Here is a 19,693-nt window from a genome sequence, read left to right on the forward strand (position 1 = left end):
ACGTATTTGAGAAGCACAGAAGCTCTGGAGATGGGTGGGTCCTAACACAGGTCCGTGGGATGGCAGTCCGTCTCGGGAAAACACTGCAGTGGTCTGTCCCAAAACTACATTTACATGCTACGTAGCAAACTATCCAGAGTGTTGATTAACGCCACATGATGGTTTTGTCATTAAAAACACTCAGATGTCAGACTATTTTAGTGACTTTTCTTGGTGTAACTTCTATCCCTTTTTCTCCCCGATTTCGTGAAATCCAATTGGTAGTTACAGTCTTGTGACCAGGAGTCTTAGTTTACAGTCTTGTCCCTTACGGACTCGGGAGAGATGAAGGTCGAAAGCCATGCGTCCTCCTAAACCCGACCCTGCCAAGCCGTCCTGCTCGCTTAACCTGGAAGCCAGTCGCACTAATGTGTCGGTGGAAACACCGTACATCTGGCGACCGAAATCAGCTTGCAGGCGACCGGCCCGCCACAAGGAGTCGCTAAAGTGTAATGGGTCAAACCCTCTCCTAACCCGGACGACGCTGGGCCAAACCCTCTCCTAACCCGGACGACGCTGGGCCAAACCCTCTCCTAACCCGGACGACGCTGGGCCAAACCCTCTCCTAACCCGGACGACGCTGGGCCAAACCCTCTCCTAACCCGGACGACGCTGGGCCAAACCCTCTCCTAACCCGGACGACGCTGGGCCAAACCCTCTCCTAACCCGGACGACGCTGGGCCAAGACTATCACTTATTTTAGTAGTGTGTTTTATGTCCAGAAGCAGTCTACTGTGTGTTATCAGCACTGCCTGCCTGGGACTGGAGTACAGTAGGATGGCAGACCGCCATAGCCCTCTATTGTCTAGGGAAAACGCTGCAGTAGTCTGGCTCTACATCACATCCACACACACTTACTTCTTGGCTGGGGCTCCTCCGAACTGCAGATCTGAGGAGAGAGAGAGAGAGAGAGAGAGAGAGAGAGAGAGAGAGATAGAGAGATGGGTGAGGTGTATTTAAATCTCCAGAGAGAGAGAGAATAAGCCAGACAGACAGAAAGCCAGCCAGCCCTGGGGAGTAGTGAAGGCTCCTAAATACTGTTTACAGTAAGAGTAGCGGCTTGTGATCAGTGGCTCCCTACTGGGTCCCCTCTCACTGTCCTCTCTCTGTCTGCCCAAACTTCTGATAGCTACTAGGGCCAATCCCTACCATTAGGTAATCCAATGGACCAAGAGGGAAAGAGGGGTAGAGAATAGAGGGGGAGAGGAGAGAGGGGGAGAGGAGAGAGGGGGAGAGGAGAGAGGGGGAGAGGAGAGAGGGGGAAAGAATAGAGGGGGAGAGGAGAGAGAACAGAGGGAGAGAGGGGGAGAGGAGAGAGGGGCAGAGGAGAGAGGGGGAAAGAATAGAGGGGGATAGGAGAGAGGGGGATAGGAGAGAGGGGGATAGGAGAGAGGGGGAAAGAATAGAGGGGGAGAGGAGAGAGGGGGAAAGGAGAGAGAACAGAGGGGGAGAGAACAGAGGGGGAGAGAACAGAGGGGGAGAGAACAGAGGGGAGAGGGGGAGAGGAGAAGAGGAGAGAGAACAGAGGGGGAGAGGGGGAGAGGAGAGGGGGGGAGAGGAGAGAGAACAGAGGGGGAGAGAACAGAGGGGTAGAGAACAGAGGGGTAGAGAACAGAGGGGTAGAGAACAGAGGGGTAGAGGAGAGAGGGGTAGAGGAGAGAGGGGTAGAGGAGAGGGGGGTAGTGGAGAGAGGGGTGGACCAAGGAGGAGAGGAGAGAGGGGTGGACCAAGGAGGAGAGGAGAGAGGGGTGGACCAAGGAGGAGAGGAGAGAGGGGTGGACCAAGGAGGAGAGGAGAGGGGGGTAGAGGAGAGAGGGGTGGACCAAGGAGGAGAGGAGAGGGGGGTAGAGGAGAGAGACATGGAGAGTCAGCACAAAGAGAAAGACACAAGGAGACAGATGAGGACACAAAAGAAGTGTGTCTCTGTATAGTACTCACTGCCAACGAGGTTGGCGAGGGAGGAGTCCAGGTCATTGGCCAGCAGCTTGCCCCCTGGGTGGTACCCTGGATGGGGGTGACTTGGGTGGGGGTGGTGGAGGGCCATGGGGGGAGCCTGGTTATGGTTCGACACTGTGGGCTTCAGCAGGTCCCCAAGAGCATCAAACCCTGGAGGACACAGAGACACTGGTTAATACAACACACACACACGATACATACACAAGGATATCAGCATTACACAAAGCGTAGGCTACGAACTCACACACAGATGGGCTATGAGGTTAAAAGAAAAGCACAGCATGCAGGACAGATTTGACTCAAGTTTGAGAGAGAAATGACTTGGGGGGGGGGGGCAGGATCAGGTTGTGGGGTATCATGAGAGTGATGAAGTCTAAAGGCTTTCCTGTATTTCTATGCTTGTGTCTATTCATTGTATTTCTAGGATTCAGCCTCATGGGGCGGTAGCTGTATTTGACTGATGATGGATTTCTGTTATTGAGTCATTAGGCTGATCGATTCTATTCATTTCATTTCTAGACTAAAACAGTAGAAGTGTAACCCATTTAGTTCTACCGTTTCTAGTCAGTCACAGTTGACACAATAATAATTATTTATTTTTTTCAAATCTATTTCTAGCCTGAGTAGGCTAGCTATTTTTGTGTGCTGATGAATTTTAATGTACTCGTTGTTGTGGAGTCAGATGGATTCTATTAACTCTGTTTCTGGATGAAAACAGTAGCTTTTTATCCTTTCTATGTATCCTGACGCGGCTGGGGGCCTAGTGGTTAGAGAGTTGGACTAGTAACCGAAAGGTTGCAAGTTCAAATCCCCGAGCTGACAAGGTACAAATCTGTCGTTCTGCCCCTGAACAGGCAGTTAACCCACTGTTCCTAGGCCGTCATTGAAAATAAGAATTTGTTCTTAACTGACTTGCCTGGTTAAATAAAGGTCAAAAATCCTATTTCTAGGCCCAGCAGCTGTGTTATGATGGATTGATGTTCTTGTGGTCGGCATGTTGTGAAGTTATTACGCTGATTGAGGCTGTGTATTCTAGCAGCCAAGACGCCCGCAACACACACCTGTTCTGTAGTAATGTATACAGGGTTGATTAGTTATACAGCCGTGAGAGTCAATGAGAAATCAAGTAATTCAAGGTGTAAACGTTAAATTATATTACTAGAACCACGGTCTAGTCTGGTCCTCATTCTGCTAATGGGGACACAATACCACACACAGAGACAGAGAGAGAGAGGAGACAGAGAGACAGAGAGAGAGAGAGAGAGAGACAGAGAGAGAGAGACAGAGAGACAGAGAGAGAGAGAGAGAGAGAGAGAGAGGAGACCGAGAGAGAGAGAGAGAGAGACCGAGAAAGAGAGAGAGAGACAGAGAGAGAAGACAGAGAGAGAGAGAAGACAGAGAGAGAGAGAGGAGACAGAGAGAGAGAGAGGAGACAGAGAGAGAGAGAGGAGACAGAGAGAGAGAGAGAGAGAGAGGAGACAGAGAGAGAGAGAGAGAGGAGAGAGAGAGGAGACCGAGACCGAGGAGACCGAGACCGAGGAGACCGAGACCGAGGAGACCGAGACCGAGAGAGAGGAGACCGAGACCGAGAGAGAGGAGACCGAGACCGAGAGAGAGGAGACCGAGACAGAGAGAGAGGAGACCGAGACAGAGAGAGAGGAGACCGAGACAGAGAGAGAGAGAGAGAGAAGACAGAGACGGAGAGACAGAGAGAGAGACAGAGAGACAGAGACAGAGAGAGAGACAGAGAGACAGAGACAGAGAGAGATATAGAGAGAGACATAGAGAGAGTAATGGAGAAAGGAGCAAAGAGACAAGCCTAGCCAGGCTGACAGGAGGAGAACGACAGAGGGGACGGACGGAAGGGGGGGTGGCGGAAGGGGGAGGACGACAGAGGGGACGGACGGAAGGGGGGGGGGGGGCGGAAGGGGGAGGATGACAGAGGGGACGGACGGAAGGGGGGGGGGCGGACAGAAGGGGGAGGATGACAGAGGGGGACAACAGAGGGGGGCAGACGGAAGGAGGACGACGACAGAGGGGGACACTGACGGAAGGAGGAGGACGACAGACGGGGATGGACGGAAGGAGGAGGACGACAGAAGGAAGACGCCATTCCCTCATCTCCTCCCACCCCTTCCTCATCTCCTCCCACCCCTTTCTCATCTCCTCCCCTCCCTCCCTCATCTCCTCCCACCACTCGACTAAGAGAAGAGGGAGTGGAGAAGAGGAGGAATAACATTTGGTGAGGAAGCTGTGTCTAGCTTCAGGAGTGTGTTGACACAGCAATGCATCCCAGATGGCAACCTATTCCCTACATACTACACTACTTTTAACCTGAGCCCTATGGGGTGTTGTGTAGTATGTAGGGAATAGGGTGCCATCTAGGACTCCACATTGACGAAGTAGGAACTTCCTGCTTGGTTCAGCAGGAAACAGAGGGGAAGGATCAGAGAAAACCAGCACATTCAGCAAAGAGAAAGAGAAGAGAGCCTCGAACACGCAAAAAAACAAGAAAGAAAGAAGAGTTAACCGTTAGCTAAGTGTTTGGAGGGGCTCAGATTGAGAGAATAGAGGCAGTAGAGGGAAGAGGGGAATAGATGAAGAGAGGAGAACAAATGGAAAGGTAGTGCCTCTGAAGATGGCTGGGACGGGGTGACGGCTGGGACGGGGTGACGGCTGGGACGGGGTGACGGCTGGGACGGGGTGACGGCTGGGACGGGGTGACGGCTGTGACGGGGTGACGGCTGTGACGGCTGGGACGGGGTGACGGCTGGGACGGGGTGACGGCTGGGACGGGGTGACGGCTGGGACGGGGTGACGGCTGGGACGGGGTGACGGCTGGGACGGGGTGACGGCTGGGACGGGGTGACGGCTGGGACGGGGTGACGGCTCCCAACCAGAAAGTAAGAGGTTGATTAGTCTAACAGCTAGTTGTAATCATAGGTAGTAAGCTAAACCAAGACAGAGTTATTAATTTATTGTATGGTTCTCTTTACCATCAGCGGCTGGCTGCACGCCGTTATTGGCTATTCCTCTAGCCCCGCCCCCAAAAACAGCATCAAAATCTACACTTATGGAGGACTCAGCTTGCACAGCGGCACCTAGGAGACAGAGGTCAGAGGTCATGAGACTACATACAACTGGCTTCAGGCGGAAGACATTGTGAACACAGAGGAAGCACTGGCTGGCTCTCAGTAAATCATATTTATTCATCTCTGTTGCTAGGGAGCATGGGGCCATCAGAAGAGCGTCATAACGCTGAAGTAAAGGTTTTAACACTGTCGTTAACCGCTACATAGGACACACTTGAATGTTTCTAATAGAAAATAAAAATGGTGGCTAGACGAATGAACGGCTGATGAATGGATAAACGCATGAATGACTGAACACATGAATGACTGAACACATGAATGACTGAACACATGAATGACTGAACACATGACACAGGAAACACATGTTTATATTTACAACTAAAAAGAGACGTGTATTCAGAGAACAAAATAAAAACCCTGAAGTCTAAACATAGAGGCTTGTCAGGACAAATGGTTTTACACGTGTTTTGTGTGACTATTACACCGCTGATCAACACTCTGTATCTGCCCCCTCCTTCTGAACCAGAAGCTCAGGAGGTTAAGTGAGAAAAACAAACTACCAAAAGTCTGTGTGTGTGTGTTTTCCTGTGTTGATTAGTAGCGTGCATGTCTATGTCCTACCTCCCCAGGCAGTGGCGGCTGTAGAGATGGAAGGAGTGCTCTGGACAACAGGGATGAAGGCTGGCTGTAGGTCAAACAGATCACTACTGAGGTTGGGCATGCTGGAGGGGAGGGAGAGAAAGAAAATCAACCCGGGAGTAAATGGGATTAAAAATTGCCCTTCTACTTTATCAACATATCTTTAAAAAAAAGAGGACTGCTTGCAATGATTAAGCCAAGACAACAAACCCCAACAAGTAATCAAATCATAGATCTGTCATTTGCGTAAATATCAGCTTTGACATACGCAGAGCAGAAAAAAAAATCAATAACGTTGATTCAATTCATTATGTCTTTTTGATTTGATCACGGCACCTTGGACTACGGTGGTTGTTGTTGAGACGGCCCATAGACTTATTATCTTTAGTAACTGTTATAACCACCTGTCATTAGCATGTCATATCTGTTATAACCACCTGTCATTAGCATGTTATAACCTACCTATTGGTGGATGGTGTGTTGAATAGCTCCATGGCCTGGTTGGTGTTGTGGTTGACACTGCCCATAGACTGTGTACTGGGGGAGGCAGAGGGAGGAAGGGACACACCGATCTCCTTCAGACGCTGGTCCTGGAGGAGCAGAGAAACACACTGTCAAACATTGACTACGAGTTGGCCAACACACCTGACTTTACTAACATGTTTTAGCCTTGAGCTGATAAATTATTATTTATATGTAGATTTTCTCAGCGTTTATAGAGAGCAGTATGACGGACCAGTGTCAGCGTGTTCCAAGGACAACTCAAAACATCTTCAGCTGGAAAATGTGACCTGTCAACATGTTTTCTGCAGGACTATTTACTAGCTCGACTAGAACTCTGCTGCATTGTTCCTGTCACCATCCACAGAGCTCATCTAAAACATTCAAAACGCACACGGCAGTTATAACAATGAAGCACAAAATAAGCCAGAAGTCACAACGTGTTGTTCCCAGCAAGCGGTTTGACCTTCCCCCGCAGCCTCATAACGGGTAGAGTGTGTGAAACGTCCAGCGATGCTTTCAGGCAGTTCGATCTGAATATGATTCGTGTTTTTCTGTAGTTTCGTTGTTATGGTATTTCTATCGCCCAACTGAAATGGTGTTTAGTGGAGCAATACAGTTGGAAACTTGTGTACTGTTGTAATGATGTTTAGTGTATCAGCGCTCCCCTTCTAAGGCCTGCTGTCTCTCCTTATAACCCCTTCCTCGTGTGTGTGTGTGTGTGTGTGTGTGTGTGTGTGTGTGTGTGTGTGTGTGTGTGTGTGTGTGTGTGTGTGGTGTGTGGTGTGTGTGTGTGTACTTGTTTTCCTACCTTATCAGAACCTTAACTTTTTTTGAAAAGTCAGGACTTTAATTTGTTTGAATACTATTTTAAGCTTAAGGGTTAGGTTTAGGGTTTTGGTTACCTAAGTTAGGTTTAGGGTTTTGGTTACCTAAGTTAGGTTTAGGGTTTTGGTTACCTAAGTTAGGTTTAGGGTTTTGGTTACCTAAGTTAGGTTTAGGGTTTTGGTTACCTAAGTTAGGTTTAGGGTTTTGGTTACCTAAGTTAGGTTTAGGGTTTTGGTTACCTAAGTTAGGTTTAGGGTTTTGGTTACCTAAGTTAGGTTTAGGGTTTTGGTTACCTAAGTTAGGTTTAGGGTTTTGGTTACCTAAGTTAGGTTTAGGGTTTTGGTTACCTAAGTTAGGTTTAGGGTTTTGGTTACCTAAGTTAGGTTTAGGGTTTTGGGGTAAGGTTTTTGGAGTTAGGGTAAGGGTTAAGGTTAAGTAAGGTTAGAGTTAGGTTAAGGTTAGAGTTAGGTTAAGGTTAGAGTTAGGTTAAGGTTAGAGTTAGGTTAAGGTTAGAGTTAGGTTAAGGTTAGAGTTAGGTTAAGGTTAGAGTTAGGTTAAGGTTAGAGTTAGGTTAAGGTTAGAGTCAGGTTAGAGTCAGGTTAGAGTCAGGTTAGAGTCCGGTTAGAGTCAGGTTAGAGTCCGGTTAGAGTCCGGTTAGAGTCCGGTTAGAGTCCGGTTAGAGTCAGGTTAGAGTCAGGTTAGAGTCAGGTTAGAGTCAGGTTAGAGTCAGGTTTTTTTAATGGTGAAAAAAAAATTTGCACTCCAAAAAGTCAATTTCCCAAACACACAGCTGTGTCCAAGTGAATCAGTGTAATGATGTACCTGTACCTTGAGGGCCTGTAGTCTGGCCTGCTCCTCTTCCAAGGCCTGCAGTCTCTCCTTCTCGTCCATGCGGCTGAAGGACATGCCTGTACTGGACAGAGACGTCACCGCACTGGACAGAGTGGACGCTCTATAGTGGGAGAACAGGGAGAGAGGACAGGTTTTCTATACAGTATAAACATGAAGAGGATAAACCAGAGGTTTAGATAGAGTGTATACACCACTGGTAGCAGCGATAGTCTCTGATTCAGAGGGGTTGGGTTAAATGTGGAAGACACACCTCTCTGATTCAGAGGGGTGGGGTTAAATGTGGAAGACACACCTCTCTGATTCAGAGGGGTTGGGTTAAATGTGGAAGACACACCTCTCTGATTCAGAGGGGTTGGGTTAAATGTGGAAGACACACCTCTCTGATTCAGAGGGGTTGGGTTAAATGTGGAAGACACACCTCTCTGATTCAGAGGGGTTGGGTTAAATGTGGAAGACACACCTCTCTGATTCAGAGGGGTGGGGTTAAATGTGGAAGACACACCTCTCTGATTCAGAGGGGTGGGGTTAAATGTGGAAGACACACCTCTCTGATTCAGAGGGGTGGGGTTAAATGTGGAAGACACACCTCTCTGATTCAGAGGGGTGGGGTTAAATGTGGAAGACACACCTCTCTGATTCAGAGGGGTTGGGTTAAATGTGGAAGACACACCTCTCTGATTCAGAGGGGTTGGGTTAAATGTGGAAGACACACCTCTCTGATTCAGAGGGGTGGGGTTAAATGTGGAAGACACACCTCTCTGATTCAGAGGGGTTGGGTTAAATGTGGAAGACACACCTCTCTGATTCAGAGGGGTTGGGTTAAATGTGGAAGACACACCTCTCTGATTCAGAGGGGTGGGGTTAAATGCGAAAGACACATTTCAGTTGAATGCATTCAGATGGACAACTGACTTGGTATCCCCATTTCCCTTCATGTAAATGCTGACAAAATTGTTTGAAATTCAACTCGTCCCCACTAGGAGGAATGTCTTAAGGGTTTTATGGTAAAGTATAGCTATGCTCTTCTTATACAGGTTTTATGGTAAAGTATACATTTTCATGTGCTTCTTCCACAGGTTTTACGGTAGACATAATGCGGTGGTTCAATGCCAGTCCAGTCGTACAGTACCTGGTGTCAGCACTGAGCTCCTTGGTCTTCTTCCCCTCCAGAGAGGCTAGGTGCTGCTCCAGAGCCTCCAGGAGACTACTGGGGGCCTGGGGGAGGACAAGGGGAGGACGAGGGGGAGGACAAGGGGAGGACGAGGGGGAGGACGAGTGGAGGAGGAGAGGGAGGACGAGGGGGAGGAGGAGAGGGAGGACGAGGGGGAGGGCGCAGTAGGGGGAAGGAGAGGGAGGACGAGGGGGAGGACGAGGGGGAGGAGGAGAGGGAGGACGAGGGGGAGGGGGAGGAGGAGAGGGAGGACGAGGGGGAGGAGGAGAGGGAGGACGAGGGGGAGGAGGAGAGGGAGGACGAGGGGGATGAGGAGAGGGAGGACGAGGGGGAGGACGAGGGGGAGGACGAGGGGGAGGACGAGAGGGAGGACGAGAGGGAGGACGAGAGGGAGGACGAGAGGGAGGACGAGAGGGAGGACGAGGGGGAGGACGAGGGGGAGGACGAGGGGGAGGACGAGGGGGAGGAGGGAGGACGAGAGGGAGGACGAGGGGGAGGACGAGGGGGAGGACGAGTGGAGGAGGAGAGGGAGGACGAGGGGGAGGAGGAGAGGGAGGACGAGGGGGAGGGGGGAGTAGGGGGAAGGAGAGGGAGGACGAGGGGGAGGACGAGGGGGAGGAGGAGAGGGAGGACGAGGGGGAGGGGGAGGAGGAGAGGGAGGACGAGGGGGAGGAGGAGAGGGAGGACGAGGGGGAGGAGGAGAGGGAGGACGAGGGGGATGAGGAGAGGGAGGACGAGGGGGAGGACGAGGGGGAGGACGAGGGGGAGGACGAGAGGGAGGACGAGAGGGAGGACGAGAGGGAGGACGAGAGGGAGGACGAGGGGGAGGACGAGGGGGAGGACGAGGGGGAGGACGAGGGGGAGGAGGGAGGACGAGAGGGAGGACGAGGGGGAGGACGAGGGGGAGGACGAGGGGGAGGACGAGGGGGAGGAGGGAGGATGAGGGGGAGGAGGGAGGACGAGGGGAGGAGGAGAGGGAGGACGAGGGGACGAGAGGGAGGACGAGGAGGAGAGGGAGGACGAGGAGGAGAGGGAGGACGAGGGGGAGGAGGAGGGGGAGGAGGAGGGGGAGGAGGAGGGGGAGGACGAGGGGGAGGACGAGGGGGAGGAGGGAGGACGAGAGGGAGGACGAGGGGGAGGACGAGGGGGAGGACGAGTGGAGGAGGAGAGGGAGGACGAGGGGGAGGAGGAGAGGGAGGACGAGGGGGAGGGGGGAGTAGGGGGAAGGAGAGGGAGGACGAGGGGGAGGACGAGGGGGAGGAGGAGAGGGAGGACGAGGGGGAGGGGGAGGAGGAGAGGGAGGACGAGGGGGAGGAGGAGAGGGAGGACGAGAGGGAGGAGGAGAGGGAGGACGAGGGGGATGAGGAGAGGGAGGACGAGGGGGAGGACGAGGGGGAGGACGAGGGGGAGGACGAGAGGGAGGACGAGAGGGAGGACGAGAGGGAGGACGAGAGGGAGGACGAGGGGGAGGACGAGGGGGAGGACGAGGGGGAGGACGAGGGGGAGGAGGGAGGACGAGAGGGAGGACGAGGGGGAGGACGAGGGGGAGGACGAGGGGGAGGACGAGGGGGAGGAGGGAGGATGAGGGGGAGGAGGGAGGACGAGGGGAGGAGGAGAGGGAGGACGAGGGGACGAGAGGGAGGACGAGGAGGAGAGGGAGGACGAGGAGGAGAGGGAGGACGAGGGGGAGGACGAGGGGGAGGACGAGGGGGAGGAGGAGGGGGAGGAGGAGGGGGAGGAGGAGGGGGAGGAGGAGACAGTGAAAAGGGGATGAGACTTGCCAAAATAAAACTCATTCTCACTGTACCCGCTCTGTCACTCATTCAGTCCCAGAAAATCCCTCTCAGAATAGAACCAAGGCTTTGTCCCCAATAGCTCCCTATTCCATTCATAGTGCACAAGGCTCCAAAGCAGTGTACTCTATAGGGAATAGGGTGCAACTGGGGATAAAGCCCACAGCTACATGCACTCTGTATAAAGTAGGTTAACAACAACAGGTTCCAGGAAAACAGATCAACATCTGAACAGAGTGGAAGAGAGGGAGGAAACAGAAGAGGAGGGAAAGGAGGGGATGAGTGGAGGTGGTTGAGAAACATGCGGACAGTTCACATTTTGTCCTGTCTGGTTCGTGCCAAAATATACACAAACACCCGGTAGGGGTCATAGCCTAGTTGGACAAGGCTGGTTCTTTGGCCTGTGCGTCCCAAATGCATTAAAGAGAGACGAGGGTGCCATTTCAGATGCATCCCAAGAGAAAAAGGAAGAGATTGCTTCAATTGGAGGTTGTGTCTGAAATAAGGGATGGGCTGCTGTGATGGGGACCATAAAGAAATAACAAATCAGACTTCAACGAGGGGCAGCAGTGGTTCGGGGGGGCCCACATCCATACAATAGTAGTGCACTACTTTACACCAGAGCCCTATGTAGTGCACTACGTTACACCAGAGCCCTATGTAGTGCACTACGTTACACCAGAGCCCTATGTAGTGCACTACGTTACACCAGAGCCCTATGTAGTGCAATACTTTACACCAGAGCCCTATGTAGTGCACTACTTTACACCAGAGCCCTAGGTAGTGCACTACTTTACACCAGAGCCCTATGTAGTTTACTACTGTTGACCACTATGGGACATGAAGGTAGCAGCTCTATAGTGATCTGGTCCAAAGTAGACCAAGTGTAGATCATTTAGAGCACAGCCAGGGGCCTCTGTTTAGACAGAGGAAATATTAGCTCAGACACACACTGTTCTATTCCCTCCTACTAAATAACCACATTCCACCTTGACACACAGAGAGAGATAGGAGAGAGAGAGAAAGAGGGGGGGAGAGAAAGAGGGAGAAAGAGGGGGAGAGAGAAAGAGGGGGAGAGAGAAAGAGGGGGAGAGAGAAAGAGAGGGGGAGAGAAAGAGAGGGGGAGAGAAAGAGAGGGGGAGAGAAAGAGAGGGGGAGAGAAAGAGAGGGGGAGAAAGAGGGGGGGAGAAAGAGGGGGGGAGAAAGAGGGGGAGAGAGAAAGAGGGGGAGAGAAAGAGGGGGAGAGAAAGAGGGGGGGAGAGAAAGAGGGGGGGAGAGAAAGAGGGGGAGAGAAAGAGAGGGAGAGAAAGAGGGGGAGAGAAAGAGGGGGAGAGAAAAAGAGGGAGAGAAAGAGGGGGGGAGAGAAAGAGGGGGAGAGAAAGAGGGGGAGAGAAAGAGGGGGAGAGAAAGAAGGGGAGAGAAAGAGAGGGAGAGAAAGAGAGGGAGAGAAAGAGAGAAGTAAAGGGAATTGTTATTTTAACCGCTAGTCTTCCGCCGACAACAAAAAGTCTCTCTTTAAAAGTTTAAAGAGTGAAAAAGGAAAGTGTTTTGCTGTCATTGTTACAACTACGATGTCTTAATGCATAGCAGGGCTCTAGGCATTTCTACAACGAGCCCGTGTGAGCCTAAGTTGAAAAATATAGGTGCAAATAAAGAAATGTAGGACTAGAATGAAAAATATTTGAGATTTTAAAAAAGACGGAAACCTTAATTCCAGGTCGCACAGCTAAATATTTAGGTTGCACTGTAGAGCCCTGCATAGCATGCACACATTACAGTCATTAACAAGGGGTCAAATATAGGTTCAATTCATACGCTAAATGGGCGAAACACATTCTTTATCAGCTCTGTGGCTGTCTGATTAAAGGAAATAGAGGACCTTTCAATGTATATAGCTGACCCCTGACCCACTCTGGGTCTGTCTGGACGTGCGTTCATGCATGGGGTGGGGGGGGTTCATGCAAACCAGAGCACAAGCTAAAGTAAAGTCAACAACCTCATGTCACAGCAGTCACCACAACTAAGGTCATTGACTTCACTCTTCAGCTGAAGTAGTGCTGGTGTTTCTAGGGAGGGGAGATGCTGGGGGGAAAAAGCATTACAGTAAGTAACCCACCACCTACAATGCATGATCCTTTAACGGCCTGTTGGGGGAATGGTAGAGGGCTTGTTTTACTTTACAGTGGTCTGCAACGTATTATGATGTTTCACATCACTGCCAAGCTCATTGCCTGTCTGGGACTCCATTGTCACAACTCACTTTGAAACAAATGACTGAACCAACAGGGTAAGCACAACGCATCATGTTGAAGGCAAAGAGAAAGGAGTACAGAGAAAAGAGGGAGATCAACAAAATGAGTAACAAAGGAGGAGAGAGCGAGAGACAGAGCGAGAGACAGAGCGAGAGACAGAGCGAGAGACAGAGCGAGAGACAGAGCGAGAGACAGAGCGAGAGACATAGCGAGAGACAGAGAGAGAGACAGAGAGAGACAGAGAGAGAGACAGAGAGAGACAGAGAGAGACAGAGAGAGACAGAGCTGTTACATGAATGAATGGATGAAGATGTGTGTGTGGAACCAGAAGAGGTGAAAATATAGACTGACCTGTGAGAGATCGGGGATATCACCCTGATCTATTCCAACTTGCTGTTGTCACAGACACACAACGAAAAACAAAACAGGCCAACGGAAAACAGGGGGAGAAAATAAAACAAGGGAATCATTACTTCCATGCAGTGACCAAGGCGGTGCGTCCCAATAATATCTCCTTCCTCCTGAAGTGTGCACTTGATCACTACTTTCCACAAATGTAAAAGCATTGGATTGGAGGATGCTAGTGTGTTTCTACATACCAGTAATTTCCTTTCAAACCCATGTCGTGTGTATGTACCCACATGTGTAACTGATACAAACAAACACTTAATGGGGCCTCATCGGTGTCAGTTAATGGGGATCCTAATCATTCAAACCATGAAGAGAAGTGTACAAGTGCACACTTCAGGAGAAAGGAGAGATTATTGGGACGCAGCGTTTGTAAACATCGAAAACAACAATGGAAACAAAATGAAGATTCCAATCAAACATGCTGACACAACCGGATTGATGAATATGATTGGACGATCTTGAGTATGCCCTCGTGACTGACCAATGGGAGACGAGACATGGTGAGAGTGTGGTGAATGAATGGTGAGCAAATTGAACACACATTTAAAATAGTTCCAAAACATTGAAACTGTGGGGCGAGAGAGAGGGGGAGTGGGGCGAGAGAGAGGGGGAGAGAGAGGGGGAGTGGGGCGAGAGAGAGAGAGGGGGAGTGGGGCGAGAGAGAGAGAGGGGGAGTGGGGCGAGAGAGAGAGAGGGGGAGTGGGGCGAGAGAGAGAGAGGGGAGAGAGATGGGAGAGAGAGAGGGGGGAGAGAGATGGGAGAGAGAGAGGGGTAGTGAGAGATGGGAGAGAGAGAATGGTAGTGAGAGATGGGAGAGAGAGAGGGGTAGTGAGAGATGGGAGAGAGAGGGGGGTAGTGAGAGATGGGAGAGAGAGGGGGGTAGTGAGAGATGGGAGAGAGAGGGGGGTAGTGAGAGATGGGAGAGAGAGGGGGGTAGTGAGAGATGAGAGAGAGAGGGGTAGTGAGAGATGAGAGAGAGAGGGGTAGTGAGAGATGGGAGAGAGAGGGGTAGTGAGAGATGGGAGAGAGGGGGAGTGGGATGAGAGGGAGTGGGGGAGAGAGAGAAGGAGTGCGAGCACCTAACCTAAACCCCATCTAAGGGTCATTTTTGGAGGTGTTCAGCTGCGTACATGAGTTGGCGTACTCTCTGTGTGTGTGTGTGTGTGTGTGTGTGTGTGTGGCCTTTTCTCATTGGGCAAAAGTCCATCCTCTCTCTCCCCCGTCCTCCGGGAAAACAATAAGTGTGTGGTATCATCAGAGAGAAACACACATTTAAAAACACGATAGACTATGTTTTATCGATAAAATGTCAGAGTTAAAAACCTAATTATCCCAATGCACCTTTATTTTGGGATCCACCCCAGTAAACGTAATTTGCCTGATGTGGGAGTGGAGGAGCTACTGGGGGTGTCCCGGAGGTAAAGCCCAACGAAGCAGACCTTAAACCAAAGTCTGGGGAGGGGCATCTGCGACAGCCGAAGAGACTCAGGTCAACACGGCTGCTTTCCGTTTTTAAACTTTTTACTGAATTAATGTGGAAATAAACGCTCTGTACCTCCGTATGACACACTAAAACTGGAGGCATAACTTGTGTACAATTCATTGGTTAGAGGTCTCAAATATCCCTGTCATTTGTACGTCCTGTAGCTTTACAATCACAGCAAAGTCGGTTCCTGTTTCAGTCTTTGGCCACATTTGAATGGGTCAACCAAAACACCCCGATGACTGGTTGACAAATAGTTCCCCCACAATGCAGCTGGTGAGATGCTACTGCAGCGACTTCAAAAAACCGGCATGACCTTAATTCACGTGATTTTTGTAAAGCTCACGCCTCAACATGTAGTCTGACGGTTTTTATAACCATAACGCAACACCGAACAACGGTCACCGATATGATTCGCCCGAACATTCCTTTCATACAAGGGCATTTTCATCCTAGTTCACTCTCCTCGCCGCCTATCCTCGATTACCTTTGACCTTATTGAAAAGTAGGCGAGAGAGGACGGAGAGAGAGGACGCAGGATTTGGCCTGTGAGTTTGCGTACAGTGTGCGTGTGTACCTCTGCTACTTTGAGAAACTCAGACAGCTTGGTCATCCTGTACAGGAACTTCTTATAGATGTCCAACGCCTCTTTACACTGACCCTTCTTCAGATCAAAATACTTCTCTGAGACAGAGACAGAGAGAGAGAGAGAGAGAGAGGACAGGAGAGACAGAGGACAGCAGAGACAGAGAGAGAGGATAGGAGACAGCAGAGACAGAGACACAGAGAGAGAGACAGCAGAGAGAGAGAGAGAGAGAGAGAGAGAGAGAGAGAGAATAGGAGACAGCAGAGAGAGAGAGAGAGGATAGGAGACAGCAGAGAGACAGCAGAGACAGAGGAGAGCAGAGAGAGAAAGAGCGAGAAAGAGAGAGAGGATAGGACACAGCAGAGACAGAGGACAGCAGAGACAGAGGAAAGCAGAGACAGAGGACAGGAGAGACAGAGGACAGGAGAGACAGAGGACAGGAGAGAGAGAGAATAGAAGAGAGGAAAGTACAAAAAAGCCATTAGTAGAGGGAGACACTCAGAAATACATCTCAACCTGTCAAGACAGAGCCACAGCATTACACCCACCCACCCACCCACCCACCCACCCACCCACACGTTAGACAGCGGAGCTCACATCAGCCTATAGACAACCTGTAGTGTTCATTGATATTCCCTGTCTGAGAGTCTAACATTGCAGATTTAAAATCACATCAAATTGGCACAAGAACTTTAAATCTCATTGCAAGAAGAAACACAATGTGATAACAGCCACCAGTACCAATCTAGAGATGACAGCTCAGTCTACATACAAGTATCAACAGTACCAATCTAGAGATGACAGCTCAGTCTACATACAAGTATCAACAGTACCAATCTAGAGATGACAGCTCAGTCTACATACAATTATCAACAGTACCAATCTAGAGATGACAGCTCAGTCTCCCTCCATACCAATCTAGAGATGACAGCTCAGTCTACATACAATTATCAACAGTACCAATCTAGAGATGACAGCTCAGTCTACATACAATTATCAACAGTACCAATCTAGAGATGACAGCTCAGTCTCCCTCCGTACCAATCTAGAGTTGACAGCTCAGTCTACATACAATTATCAACAGTACCAATCTAGAGATGACAGCTCAGTCTACATACAATTATCAACAGTACCAATCTAGAGATGACAGCTCAGTCTCCCTCCGTACCAATCTAGAGATGACAGCTCAGTCTCCCTCCGTACCAATCTAGAGATGACAGCTCAGTCTCCCTCCGTACCAATCTAGAGATGACAGCTCAGTCTCCCTCCGTACCAATCTAGAGATGACAGCTCAGTCTACATACAATTATCATCAGTACCAATCTAGAGTTGCCAGCTCACAGTCTACATGTATACTAGGGTTCCCCAACATGTCAGTGTCTAAGAGGTGTCTGTATAATAGGGTTCCCCAACATGTCAGTGTCTAAGAGGGTTCCCCAACATGTCAGTGTCTAAGAGGGTTCTGTATACTAGGGTTCCCCAACATGTCAGTGTCTAAGAGGTGTCTGTATAATAGGGTTCCCCAACATGTCAGTGTCTAAGAGGTGTCTGTATAATAGGGTTCCCCAACATGTCAGTGTCTAAGAGGTGTCTGTATACTAGGGTTCCCCAACATGTCAGTGTCTAAGAGGGTTCCCCAACATGTCAGTGTCTAAGAGGGTTCCCCAACATGTCAGTGTCTAAGAGGTGTCTGTATACTAGGGTTCCCCAACATGTCAGTGTCTAAGAGGGTTCTGTATACTAGGGTTCCCCAACATGTCAGTGTCTAAGAGGTGTCTGTGTACTAGGGTTCCCCAACATGTTGGTGTCTAAGAGGGTTCTGTGTACTAGGGTTCCCCAACATGTCAGTGTCTAAGAGGGTTCCCCAACATGTCAGTGTCTAAGAGGTGTCTGTATACTAGGGTTCCCCAACATGTCAGTGTCTAAGAGGTGTCTGTGTACTAGGGTTCCCCAACATGTCAGTGTCTAAGAGGGTTCCCCAACATGTCAGTGTCTAAGAGGTGTCTGTATACTAGGGTTCCCCAACATGTCAGTGTCTAAGAGGTGTCTGTATACTAGGGTTCCCCAACATGTCAGTGTCTAAGAGGGTTCCCCAACATGTCAGTGTTTAAGAGGTGTCTGTATACTAGGGTTCCCCAACATGTCAGTGTCTAAGAGGTGTCTGTGTACTAGGGTTCCCCAACATGTCGGTGTCTAAGAGGGTTCTGTATACTAGGGTTCCCCAACATGTCAGTGTCTAAGAGGTGTCTGTGTAGTAGGGTTCCCCAACATGTCAGTGTCTAAGAGGTGTCTGTATACTAGGGTTCCCCAACATGTCAGTGTCTAAGAGGTGTCTGTGTACTAGGGTTCCCCAACATGTCAGTGTCTAAGAGGGGTCTGTGTACTAGGGTTCCCCAACATGTCAGTGTCTAAGAGGGGTCTGTGTACTAGGGTTCCCCAACATGTCAGTGTCTAAGAGGGTTCCCCAACATGTCAGTGTCTAAGAGGTGTCTGTGTAGTAGGGTTCCCCAACATGTCAGTGTCTAAGAGGTGTCTGTATACTAGGGTTCCCCAACATGTCAGTGTCTAAGAGGTGTCTGTGTACTAGGGTTCCCCAACATGTCCGTGTCTAAGAGGGGTCTGTGTACTAGGGTTCCCCAACATGTCAGTGTCTAAGAGGGGTCTGTGTACTAGGGTTCCCCAACATGTCAGTGTCTAAGAGGGTTCCCCAACATGTCAGTGTCTAAGAGGTGTCTGTATACTAGGGTTCCCCAACATGTCAGTGTCTAAGAGGTGTCTGTGTACTAGGGTTCCCCAACATGTCAGTGTCTAAGAGGTGTCTGTGTACTAGGGTTCCCCAACATGTCAGTGTCTAAGAGGGGTCTGTGTACTAGGGTTCCCCAACATGTCAGTGTCTAAGAGGGTTCCCCAACATGTTGGTGTCTAAGAGGGGTCTGTGTACTAGGGTTCCCCAACATGTCAGTGTCTAAGAGGGGTCTGTGTACTAGGGTTCCCCAACATGTCAGTGTCTAAGAGGGTTCCCCAACATGTCAGTGTCTAAGAGGGTTCCCCAACATGTCGGTGTCTAAGAGGGGTCTGTGTACTAAGGTTCCCCAACTGGTGCCCCGGGGGGCGACTTCAGCCCGCCGGTAGATTAACTCGCCCCTCCAAGTTTTCGGAGAAAAACAAGGACATAAAAGAACAGGAAATCATCTCCAAGTGATTTCACATTTTTTAAATCTGTTCCCAACTATTCCCAATGGAGACACGTAATCGTATACAATCGTAAGCAAGGTTTGAAAATGATCATGTTTTAGTCAAATATTATATCCGTTTGGGATTCTTGGTCAAATTGCAGTCTCCAAATGATTTGTAATTATGTTCCGGACTCCCGTACATCCACTCAATCATTTTTATTTGTAATAAAATCAGCCTGCAGCCGAATCGAGTTGATAATCCTTATTCCTTTACTCAGCAAGAAATAATGGTTAAATCTGATTCTAGACCTGTCCTTACCCAGTAGGTTGATGACACCCTCGTTGTAGGCAGCAAACAGACGGATGGAGTCTTTAAACAGCAGCATGAAGGCTGCATTGATGACTCCGTTAGTTAACTCATTAGGGTTGGCCTGGACGGAGACAGGGAGACAGGGATGGAGAGGGGGAGGATGAAGAGGGGAAGAAGGAGCGGGCCGAGGAGGAGGAAAGAGGGAGGAAGAGAATCATTTCAAAAACATATTTCTCGATCTCCAAAAATCACAAAATGAAACGTCAGTTCACATCTCTCCCACTATATACACACACATTCCGTTGAACACACACTTACCTGGAAGTCTAACAGTGCGTCTAGTTGGTTCTGGATAATCGGTAACGTCTTGATGAGCTTCTCTGTGCTCATGGTGCGCATCACACCGTCAATCCTGGAAAATACACACACATTTGTAGTTAGTTTCCTTTTCCTGGACCAGCTGGTAGTGGCAGGTTCATTACATAGAGGCAGCCTGACTCGTACTGGGCTGACTCAACTTGGCTCAGCAGGCCGGCCCGGGACAGTCCTAGCAGGCCAGCCCGGTACAGTCCTAGTAGACTCAGCAGGCCGGCCCGGGACAGTC

The 19,693-nt window shown here is 50.0% G+C and overlaps 1 protein-coding gene across 10 annotated transcripts in view; it reads right to left on the reverse strand.

The window, feature by feature from the left end:
• LOC139415879 (phosphatidylinositol-binding clathrin assembly protein-like) overlaps positions 1 to 19,693 on the reverse strand; it is a 67,544-nt gene that overhangs the window by 8,258 nt on the left and 39,593 nt on the right. For 3 of the 10 annotated variants that reach the window (XM_071164020.1, XM_071164018.1, XM_071164016.1), the window contains exons 5-16: positions 19,408 to 19,501; positions 19,099 to 19,210; positions 15,595 to 15,701; positions 13,475 to 13,516; positions 12,995 to 13,015; positions 9,037 to 9,122; positions 7,884 to 8,007; positions 6,189 to 6,316; positions 5,709 to 5,809; positions 4,992 to 5,096; positions 1,978 to 2,145; positions 898 to 928 (exon numbers count right to left, since the gene is read on the reverse strand). In XM_071164020.1, the coding sequence (XP_071020121.1) occupies positions 898 to 928; positions 1,978 to 2,145; positions 4,992 to 5,096; positions 5,709 to 5,809; positions 6,189 to 6,316; positions 7,884 to 8,007; positions 9,037 to 9,122; positions 12,995 to 13,015; positions 13,475 to 13,516; positions 15,595 to 15,701; positions 19,099 to 19,210; positions 19,408 to 19,501 (1,119 nt within the window). Of the gene's footprint in view, positions 1 to 897; positions 929 to 1,977; positions 2,146 to 4,991; positions 5,097 to 5,708; positions 5,810 to 6,188; positions 6,317 to 7,877; positions 8,008 to 9,036; positions 9,123 to 12,994; positions 13,016 to 13,474; positions 13,517 to 15,594; positions 15,702 to 19,098; positions 19,211 to 19,407; positions 19,502 to 19,693 lie in introns of all 10 variants that reach the window. The other 7 variants (XM_071164022.1, XM_071164017.1, XM_071164014.1 and 4 more) reach the window with 4 other exon arrangements.

Source organism: Oncorhynchus clarkii, chromosome 9 (assembly GCF_045791955.1).
Source record: "Oncorhynchus clarkii lewisi isolate Uvic-CL-2024 chromosome 9, UVic_Ocla_1.0, whole genome shotgun sequence".
Taxonomy (NCBI): Eukaryota; Metazoa; Chordata; class Actinopteri; order Salmoniformes; family Salmonidae; genus Oncorhynchus; species Oncorhynchus clarkii.